Source organism: Notolepis coatsorum (assembly GCF_963971535.1).
Source record: "Notolepis coatsorum genome assembly, chromosome: 5".
Lineage (NCBI taxonomy): Eukaryota > Metazoa > Chordata > Actinopteri > Aulopiformes > Paralepididae > Notolepis > Notolepis coatsorum.
The window spans coordinates 35,756,847-35,768,410 of NC_140169.1; the positions used below are offsets into that span (position 1 = coordinate 35,756,847).

At 40.4% G+C, this 11,564-nt stretch overlaps 1 protein-coding gene across 1 annotated transcript in view; it reads right to left on the reverse strand.

The window, feature by feature from the left end:
* arsh (arylsulfatase H) overlaps positions 1–9,705 on the reverse strand; it is a 78,476-nt gene extending 68,771 nt beyond the window's left edge. Inside the window, exons 1-2 of the mRNA XM_084313779.1 lie at positions 9,658–9,705; positions 7,277–7,438 (exon numbers count right to left, since the gene is read on the reverse strand). Of these exons, the coding sequence (XP_084169905.1) occupies positions 7,277–7,438; positions 9,658–9,662 (167 nt within the window). The 5' untranslated portion in view covers positions 9,663–9,705. The remainder of the gene's footprint in view (positions 1–7,276; positions 7,439–9,657) is intronic.
* Between the last annotated feature and the right edge of the window lie 1,859 nt (positions 9,706–11,564).

Here is an 11,564-nt window from a genome sequence, read left to right on the forward strand (position 1 = left end):
TATCCCCAGGCCATCAGGCTGCTAAACGAACAATAATCGCTAAACGAACAATAATCACTATGCAACAACCATCAAATGCACACAGCACACACACCCACACGCACACACTCACTCAAACAAACAACACACTGCAGCACCCACTCTCCACACTTTAGATCACACAAACACACTTACACTTTATATTTATTGATAAAGGATTTGCACTACAACTCGTACACCTACTGTGAATTGTACCTAAACTGCACCTCGTCCATTTATGCCTTGCACTATATAGTATTGTATATTAGTACACTGCACAGGATTGTATATTGTATGGTAACGAACATTGTACATATGTCTAAACTGAACACTGTGACCTCTTTTTTTACTTCTAATTTTTACTATGTTTTTATTTCATACTTATCTTGTCATGCACAGTCTCTGGAGCGCAACAGTAAGAAGCATTTTGTACAAAAGTATTCTGTACTTCTGTATGACAACTATTAAAGAAACTTGAAACTTGAAACTTGAACTTGAAACTTGCTATTAAGAAAGCCAAACAAATGTATAAGGACAAGATAGAAGCTCAATATAGCAGTGGAGACCTCAGAGCCGCATGGCAAGGTATAAAGAACATGGCTTCCATAAATACAAATACTAATACTGGGAGGAATAAATCCACTACTATTAGAGGAGTAAATAGCACTGACTTGCCAAACACTTTTAATTCCTTCTTCTCCCGCTTTGAAAGTTCTGACTTTTTAGAGAAAATCTCTGCATGTATGGAGTCCCTGGAACCCCAAAACGAAATGGTTATTTCCCAAGATTGGGTCACAGTATCATTTAAAAAGGTTAAACCAAGAAAAGCTGCTGGCCCAGACTCGATATGCGGGCGCACCCTGCACCACTGTGCTGATCAGCTTGGTTGGGTGTTTTCTAAACTCTTCCAGATGTGTGTAGATCTAGGTCAGATCCCCACATTATGGAAGACGTCAACCATCATACCCATCCCTAAGTCAAAAGATTCAAAAGAATTGAAGGACTTTAGACCACCTCATTAGCAATGAAGGTTTTTGAGAAGTTTTTAAAAAACACTACCATGTCTTTTATTGAGGGTAAATTAGATCCCCTTCAATTTGCATATCAGCCAGGTAAATGGGTGGAGGATGCTATGCTCTTCATCTTGGACATTGTGTATAAACACCTGGAAACACCTGGAGCTCATGCTAGACTTTTATTTGCAGATTTCTCCTCTGCTTTTAATAAAATGCAGCCTCACATTTTAATTGAGAGGCTTGACTCTCATTTTAGTCTCCCACACCAGCTTCTCATGCTGATTTTAAATTTCCTCACTGAGAGGGTCCAGCAGGTCTTTGTCAATGGGCAGATGTCCAACATGTCGATTTCCAACACTGGCTCCCCCCAAGGTTGCGTTTTGTCTCCCCTTTTATTTATTATGTACACGGACAGCTGCAGATCGCTTCATGACCAAAGGCATCTGGTTAAGTTCTCAGATGACACTGTCCTGGTATCTCTACTGCAGCGCTCCGAAACTGATCATGGACCTGTACTTCACGACTTTGTGAATTGGTGTGATGAGAATTACTTGGACCTCAATGTCTCTAAGACTAAGGACATGATAATTGACTTCAGACACAACCCCGATCATCAAGCCAGTGTAGCTAGTGTAATTCACGATGAGGACGTCCAGACTGTTGAATCGTACAAGTACCTGGGAACTGTGTTTGATTGTAAACTGAAATTCAACCTAAATACAGAGTCTATTGTTAAAAAAGGTCAGCAGAGGATCTACCTACTGAGAAAGCTGAACTCTTTTAATGTTAGTGCAAAGATCCTGAGCACTTTTTATAGTTCTTTTATTGAAAGCCTCCTAACTTTTTCTTTTATCTGCTGGTTCAGTGGCCTGTCCATCAAAGATAGGAACAGCCTACAGTATATTGTGAAAGTGTGCTCCAAAATAATTGGAGTAAAACAGAGAGACCTATGTTCTCTCTGGACGGACCAGGTGGTCAAGAAGGGGACGAGCATCACAAATCAACCCCTCCATGCTCTGTCTCAGCAGTTTTCACTGTTGCCTTCTGGCCGCCGTTATGACGTCCCACCAAGTAGGACCAACCGCTACGCCAAATCTTTTGTCCCCTCGGCTATCAGACTTTTAAACACAGACAGTAGTCATTTTAAGTAGCCTTTTGCACTTGGTTGTCTGTTTTTACTTTTACTTTTATTGCTGGATTGTATCACATGGAGTGTTTCTCTTTTTATTGCCGTGCTGTCGTTGAGATGTTTTGTTGTTTGTTTGTCTTTGTTGCTTGTAAGCTGCAAATATGAATTGCCCCACGCGGGACCAATAAAGTTGTCTGAATCTGAATCTGAATAGTGTGTAATAGTGTGTAATAGTGTAATAGTGTGCTAGTGTGTAATAGTGTGTAATAGTGTAATAGTGTGTAATAGTGTAATAGTGTGCTAGTGTGTAATAGTGTAATAGTGTGTAATAGTGTAATAGTGTGTAATAGTGTAATAGTGTGTAATAGTGTGTAATAGTGTGTAATAGTGTAATAGTGTGCTAGTGTAATAGTGTAATAGTGTGTAATAGTGTAATAGTGTGTAATAGTGTAATAGTGTGTAATAGTGTAATAGTGTAATAGTGTGTAATAGTGTAATAGTGTGTAATAGTGTAGTGTGTAATAGTGTAATAGTGTGTAATAGTGTAATAGTGTAATAGTGTGTAATAGTGTAATAGTGTGCTAGTGTAATAGTGTAATAGTGTGTAATAGTGTAATAGTGTGTAATAGTGTAATAGTGTAATAGTGTGCTAGTGTGCTAGTGTGTAATAGTGTAATAGTGTGTAATAGTGTAATAGTGTGTAATAGTGTGTAATAGTGTAATAGTGTAATAGTGTGTGATAGTGTAATAGTGTAATAGTGTGTAATAGTGTAATAGTGTGCTAGTGTAATAGTGTAATAGTGTGTAATAGTGTAATAGTGTAATAGTGTGTAACAGTGTAATAGTGTAATAGTGTGTAATAGTGTAATAGTGTAATAGTGTAATTTTGTGTAATAGTGTGTAACCCGGCTATCGCTAACCATTAGCTAACGCAGAAGCAAGCTATGCGGCTACCACTGAAAAACTGTACAACATGAGAAAAGCAATACAGGTGCTGACACCAGGCCACACACCGTTAGCTACTAGTACTACAACAGCTAGTCGGCCAGTTTGGCTCCAGAGAGAGAGAGAGAGAGAGATATCCACGGCGGGAATAGAATAGAGTGCATTAAAAACTCACCAAACGTCCAAGAGGATGGAGACAACCGCGTGGAGTTGACGAAGTTCATCTGCCGAACGACCATCTTCTTCATCTTGGCATAACAATGCTGCACGTGCTGTCTCTAGGTTAGCTAACGCTAGTTAGCCTTTAGCTAAGCTAGCTACTAGCCGACATCATCATGGCTATATCCCGACTGAACCACACTTAATATTATAACGTAGCTAATGGCTAGCCTGACTGAACTGTCTAACATGCAACAACTTTCATCTTCAGTCCATCTGCCGAACGATGTCCTCTTCATCTTGGCTGGCATAACCTAGGCTCCAATGCTGCACGCGCGAAATAGTCAGACGCTAGAGATGGGTCGGTCATGAGCGACTCGTTCATAAGAGCCGATTCATTGCCGTGAGCGTGAGTCGAATCGCTCACGTCTGGCAATGAGTCGGTTCACGCCCCCCCCCCGGCACGCACACAGACACACACAATGAACTCAACAGACGCTACCTTACCTGGCTGTAACCCCTCCCCTCATTGAAACCAATTCTGCTGCCTGCAGAGCCTCAGAGCCAGGAACGTGTCTAATGTGAAATATATAAGCATATAAGCAAAACTAGATTTTATGTCTGTGATGAAAAAGGGCCTCGCGGGAAGGGGGGCCTCGCAAAAAAAAATAAAAAATTTAAAAAAAATTTAAAGAAAATTTAAAAAATAATAAATAAAAAATATATTTTTTGTATTTTTTTTTGTGCGAGGCCCCCCTTCCCGCGAGGCCCTGTGCGACCGCACTGCTCGCACACCCCCTGAGGCGGCCCTGATTTTGGGGTATACTTTGGGGTACTTTGGGGGTATTTTGGGGTACTTTGGGGTATTCTGGGGTATACTTTGGGGTATTTTGGGGTACTTTGGGGTATTTTCTGGTATTTTGGGGTATACTTTGGGGTATTTTGGGGGTATTTTGGGGTATTTTCTGGTACTTTGGGGTATTTTAGGGTATTTTGGGGTATTCTCTGGTATTTTGGGGTATACTTTGGGGTATTTTGGGGTATTTTCTGGTATTTTCTGGTATTTTCTGGTACTTTGGGGTATTTTGGGATATTTTCTGGTATTTTCTGGTATTTTGGGGTATACTTTGGGGTATTTTAGGGTATTTGGGGTATTTTCTGGTATTTTCTGGTATTTTGGGGTATACTTTGGGGTATTTTAGGGTATTTTGGGGTATTTTCTGGTATTTTCTGGTACTTTGGGGTATACTTTGGGGTATTTTGGGGTATTTTCTGGTATTTTCTGGTATTTTGGGGTATACTTTGGGGTATTTTGGGGTATTTTCTGGTACTTTGGGGTATACTTTGGGGTATTTTGGGGGTATTTTGGGGTATTTTCTGGTACTTTGGGGTATACTTTGGGGTATTTTCTGGTATTTTGGGGTATACTTTGGGGTATTTTTGGGTATTTTGGGGTATTTTCTGGTATTTTCTGGTACTTTGGGGTATACTTTGGGGTATTTTAGGGTATTTTGGGGTATTTTGGGGTATACTTTGGGGTATTTTAGGGTATTTTGGGGTATTTTGGGGTATTTTCTGGTATTTTCTGGTACTTTGGGGTATACTTTGGGGTATTTTGGGGTATTTTCTGGTATTTTTTGGTATTTTGGGGTATACTTTGGGGTATTTTAGGGTATTTTGGGGTATTTTTGGGTATTTTCTGGTATTTTCTGGTACTTTGGGGTGATTAGTAGGACCCGGAAAAAACTTCTGTCAGCCTACATTACAAAATATAATATTCAATAAAGTAAATTATTATTTTGATGTGTCATATATGAGCAATACCCATACAATTGGGTCATAATCAACTTGCACTGGGGCAGGGGGGGGGATCAGCTGATCAACAGCGAGTTGATGAATGTACTGTGCAACACCCCGACCACAAGCAGTGTCGTAAACACAGTGAGACTGCATGCTACTGTGCTAGCTGGGATGTGACAGGAAGGGAAACAACAGGGCATACAAGCCATAGTATTTTTCAAAACAATGAACACGTCTAGGTTAGGAAATCTCATTGTCACATGAAAATATCTAGGTTATAAATCCTCATTGTCACATGAAAACTTCTAGGTTAGGATTTCCTCATTTCACTCCTATTATTCCACTTACTGCAGCTAGAGGGTGCTAGTAATCCACGTGTGCCACTGAGGGAATAGAGAGTTGGAGATCTTTCAGTAACAGATCACTGGGTCTCATTCTCGAACGAAGTTACGACAAAATATTTCGTCTTAGCCAGATTTCGGCCTATTTAAGACATATTAGGGCTGGGAGTGGGAGTCCTCAAATTTTCCTGAGATCTTATTTGAGAGCAGATCTAAGAGTGCTGAGGAGCACACTTAAATATGCTCTCAGCCCACGATCAAATCTCATGATTGATTGACTAATTTAAAATGTTATTATAACTTGACAGACTGTGTTCTCATAGTGATTCCTTCACGTCAACGCTACAGGCCTCCTTGGAATTAATTACTTAATCATAATTAAAATAAATATGACAATATTTGTACGATAAGAAATTACGAATTTGATGTCGGAAAAATAAATAATGTGGATTCATCTGATCACAGGGCAGCTGGATTAACCATATCTGAACCAGCTATTTTGGACAAATAATTACTCAGATATTCAAACACAATTATGCAATTATTGTGAAATGATTGAAAATAATAATAATTGAATGCCTTCTGTGGAATTTGTATTTCTTATTTGTTACACATCTGTTTTAATGATTAATTATATACATTTGAAAGAATGCAGGTCAACATGCAATGTATCCCATTGATTGGTATACAATGGGACAGACCTTTGTTTGATTGATTGATTGAAAACTTTATTAACAGATTGCAGAATGGGTACAGTACAGTACAGCTCAATTACATAAGGGGATGCAGACCAGAGAAAGAATTTCGTCTTGTTTACATCAGGGTCCCCCATTTTCAATTCATCATAACATATATATGACACACATGACACAGATAGACAGTACTGCTACATCTATACATTTATGACATACCAGATTTGCAAATACAGTACTGTTTGTGATACAAAAAGAGTCCAGAAAAGAGAGTACATTTGACGTAGAAACTGTTGGAGGAGGTTGGGTAGGAGGGGTGGGTGGGGAATAGACTTACACTGTACAAGCAAAACTGTACATTGGAATATTGACAAAACCATACTTGGTCATTTACTGTACATTGGAGGGGGTTGATATAGCTATAAACCTGCATTCCTTCGAATATATCATTAATCAATTAAACTTATATTGAAATACACTATATAGCCTATACACCAACACTGAAATGACAGTGGATAATAGACTGCATTAATATTCCATAACAAGTCTTGTGTGCGCCTACGAATGAACAGTAGCCTATAGGCCGTTCATTCATTACGCCCGCCGTAGGCTATATATATTATATGTCATTCATTCATTCATTCATATACAGTACTGCGCACGCGTGTGTGTGTGTGTGTGCGCTGCGGCAGGTGTGTACCGCGAGCTGTATATGATGCCAATACATTAATCTAATCTAGTTTTGATGGGCGCAAGCGTGATTACGAAACCTAGCCGCATTTCTCGGAGACGCTCTCTGATTGGCACTGACTGACGCTAGGTTTCGTAATCACGCGGCTCGCAAAGCACTTCCGCCATTCCATTTCACACAGCTGCGTCACCAGTTGCCTTATAAGGAACTATGGAGGCGGTGTTTTGTATGCAAATGAGCTGAACGGGAACGCGTGTTGGAGTTTACGACAGAATGCCATTCTCCAAGCAGATATCAGATCATATAATTTCTGCGACCGTTTCAGCCACTTAAGACATATCTCCAGCACGTTCAGGACTCAGGGTGTACTTGTCATAGATTATGTCTCAGTGGTTCCAAGATAAGTCTTCCAGAATATATCTTTGGAACATTTTCGGGAATGAGACCCACTGATATGACCACAACATGCAGGTGCCAGGGGTTACCTGATGGTGTCATTGCCATAGCAACCCACATCTCCAATGCCCATGTCGTCCACCATCATCAGGACGAAGTTGGGCCTCCTGTCCACAGCCTCGGTCCCTGTGACATCACTTCCGGTGGCCAGGAGCAACAGGGTCAGGAGGAGAGGGGCCAGTGGGAGTGGCCTAAAGGAGAAAGGTTATCATAAAGGTCAAAGGGTCAGGGTTTAGCCATTCAGTTCATGGAGACTTTCTGTGTGATTTCAGCTGTTGGTGTGCAGTGGAGCATGATGGGAAGGGAGAGGAGGATAACCTCATCAGCCTGTTACAGATCCCCTTCACTCAAAAGCATGTTTGTTTTTTTATGGTCAACTCCTCTTGGAGGCATGACTTTGACTATACAGATTGTTTGAACTTGTCACCAGAGCACCTTTTTCACATTCTTCCCCTGAGCTTTTTACATAATTGTAAACCAATATAAATTTGTAATATATACTTTTTTATTTTTTTTGCCCATATAGCCTGTCTTCCTTGTCCTTGTTGCTGGGTCATCTTGTGTCTTCTTCACCTTTAATCCTATACAAAACCACCATGGAAAACCTTAACCGCTTACCGTCTTCTCCAGAGTCAGACAATAAGATAGATAGCAATTTACATAGCAAAAATACATTTCCCAGAGTTTTGAGCTAGGCTAGTGGTCCGTATCCGCTTCCATTCATTTGCAGCTGGATAGGTACTGAATGCAAAGAGAGGAAGTTGGTATCAATCTTCTTGTCTGACTCTGGACAAGAAGGTAAGCAAATTTTGTATAATGTTGGCATGTTCCTTTAAGATTATTATAACCTAAATACACCCCTAAACCTAAATACATATGTGGCTGTAATTTTCTGCGTTTATTGCATTTATTGAGAGTCAATTAGTTTGAATATGGCCACCAGTGATATCATCAGGGACATTGAATCCTTGTGTTGTGTTAATTACAGCTCCATGAAATGGTGTATATGAAAACTTAGCAATACCTTTGTCTAATAGTGACTGCTACCTTATCATTTCATTGCAATGAACACAACACAAGGATTCAATGTCCCCGATGACATCACTGAATTCATGACTAATTTACGCATAGCCTCTTCTCTCCTCCCCCTAAGCCCCCTCACCTACCTCCCTCCTTCTCCCCCTTTTTTCTCTCTCTCTCTCCCTCTAGTTCTCACTCTCCCTTTCTCTTTTTACCTCTCTCTATTCCCTTATGTATTGTAATTGTCCTTGTATACTATTGCTACTGTAATTTTGTAGTTTATTTACTTGTATGCATGTACATAACCTTGTTTTTGTTGCAGCCTCTCCCCCTTCCCTCAAAATGCCTTTGCTTTTTGGTCAGGCTGCTTTTGTATATAATAATTTGTTCTTACTTGCTTGCCTGGGTAAATAAAGGTTAAATAATTTTTTTTAAAGTAACTGAATGTGTACAAAACTGTAAACTCCACACAGAAAGCCCCCCCCCCCCCCCCCCCATATGTAGGAATATGAATATATACAGAAATTATATCCAGCGATTACTTCATAGTAGCATAATACGTTTATATAAAGGCCTACAGATCATCGAGAATCACACAGGCCTTAGTCATCTGTAGCCTATACGCTAAATCATGCTATGACACGTACTGAATGACTATGACTAATAACAATAAATTATAAATAATATGGGATGGTTCAACTCTGGTTGTGACGGGTCAATATCAAGGGTTTCTTTTGAAAAACCTACGTCATACAGTAATAATAATAATAATTTATAATGAATAATTACAAAATAACAAATCTTGAAGTGATTAATACTATATTCATAGTATATTTACTGTAGCCTAGTTTTATCCAGATTCATGAACACAGCACTATACTATGTGTTTGTGAATGACAGCATACATCATTATCAGCATGAATCTATCCGATATGGATCATGAACACAGTTCATGAACACTGATATGGACTATGAACTTAAGAGCTTCATTGCAAGAGATTTCCCTGGGGAGAAACCCCTGTCCTGTACCTCAACATAATCTGAATATTGTGCAAAACTGCAAGTGTGCATGCAAAATAAAAAGCTTTGCTTTCGTCACGTTGCGTAACTTATGCAAACAGTGACTTGTGGGACTTACAGGGATAAGTGTGTAGAGACCATAGAGATATAATCAGCATGACATGTGTTGACACATGCACTTAATCAATACAATGAATGGTGAATCGGGAAATCAAAGTCCAAGTCACCCTCAAGACAGTAAAAACAGACTCATTCATTAGTTATTCTCAATCATATTAATGCACTCGTACAACTGATTTTAACTCATTCAAATACACTTGACGCGGTATTTTAACTGATAAAAACGGTTGATTTTGCCACATCGACTCACCTCATCCTGAACAACAATAAACCGATTCATAAAGTTGCAAAATACCACACTTCCTCACTGCCGACTGCCTCTGACGTCACGCCTCCCTCTACCGCGTCGGGAAGCAACCATCTGCAGAACGTCAGCCCCAGACCACTCAGGCCCCACGCTGTCAGGCCCCTCAGGAATTTGCCCGCTCAGCAGCGCCACCCACCCAATGGCTGAATTGGAGTATTGCACTGTGCGGGTTTGATTGATTGATTGTTTGAAAACTTTATTAACAGATTGCAGAATGGGTACAGTACAGTACAGCTCAATACACACAATTGTTAAGGGGATGCAGACCAGATAAAGGCTTTCGTATTGTTTACATCAGGGTCCCCCATTTTCAATTCATCATGAAAATACAGATACTACAGTACTATACATTTATGACATATCAGATTTACAATTACAGTACTGTTTGTGATACAAAAATAGTCTAAAAAAGAGAGTATATACATTTGACGAAGAAACTGTACATTGGAGGAGGTTGGGTAGGTGGGGTGGAGGGGGGGTTGGGTAGGTGGGGGGGGGGAAACTGCAAACTGTACATTGGAGGTGGTTGGGTGGGGGGGGTTGGTAGGCGGGTGGGGGGGGGGGTAACTGTACATTGGATTATCGACGAAACCTTACTTGGTCCCAAGAAGAGGGTCTTGTGTATTATTGGGTTAGGACATTTACTGTACATTGGAGGGGGTTGGGTTAGGATCTGATCGTTACACTGACACTATGTCTATTTGTATTAATTTGTTTTTTCTTGATTTGGAGTAGTGGAAATATCTTTAATAATATTTGGAACGGCGTGTGTCTGGAGGACAAAATCATTGGGATGTGTGTCGGTATCTTACCAGTAACTGCATTTGTGATTTGTCAAAGCTGGCCAACCCACAGGTAGTTTTTTACTGTACTGTACCCATTCTGCAATCTGTTAAATAAAGTTTAAATAAACGCATCGCGGATCTGCCCGCGGATCTGCAATGTACAGTGTACAGTGTCCCTCCCTCACCCCCTACCCCCCCCACCTCCAATGTACAGCCCCCCCCCCCCCCCCAACCCCACCCCACCTACCCAACCTCCTCCAATGTGCAGTTTCTATGTCAAATGTATATACACTCTTTTCTGGACACTTGTTGTATCACAAACAGTACTGTATTTGCAAATCTGGTATGTCATAAATGTATAGATGTAGCAGTACTGTCTATCTGTATGTTGTGTGTGTCATATATGTTATGATGAATTGAAAATGGGGGACCCTGATGTAAACAAGACGAAAGTCTTTCTCTGGTCTGCATCCCCTATAACAATTGTATGTATTGAGCTGTACTATACTGTACCCATTCTGCAATCTGTTAATAAAGTTTTCAATCAATCAATCAATCAATCAATCAATCAAAACCGCACAGTGCAATACTCTAATTCAGCCATTGGCAATTCAGCCATTGGGTGGGTGGCGCTGCTGAGCGGGCAAATTCCTGAGGGGCCTGCCAGCGTGGGGCCTGAGAGTGCTGGGGCTGACGTTCTGCAGATGGATACTATTGACCGCGTCTACCGTAGTGACTGGAATGTGAACGAACATTCTATATGAATTGAAAATGGGGGACCCTGATGGAAACAAGACAAACGTCTTTCTCAGGTCTGCATCCCCTTAACAATTGTATGTATTGAGCCGTACTGTATTGTACCCATTCTGCAATCTGTTAAATAAAGTTTTCATTCATTCATTCATTCAACACCGACATGGATCTGAGATTGATACATAAATATTCCTGTAGGGGGCGCTCTACACTTGCGCTATTTATTCTAAACATAACACACAGACAGTGCTTCATAGATCAAGTATCTATCTAGGTCGTCCTCGGACGGGCCCTCCATCGGTGCTTCCAGTC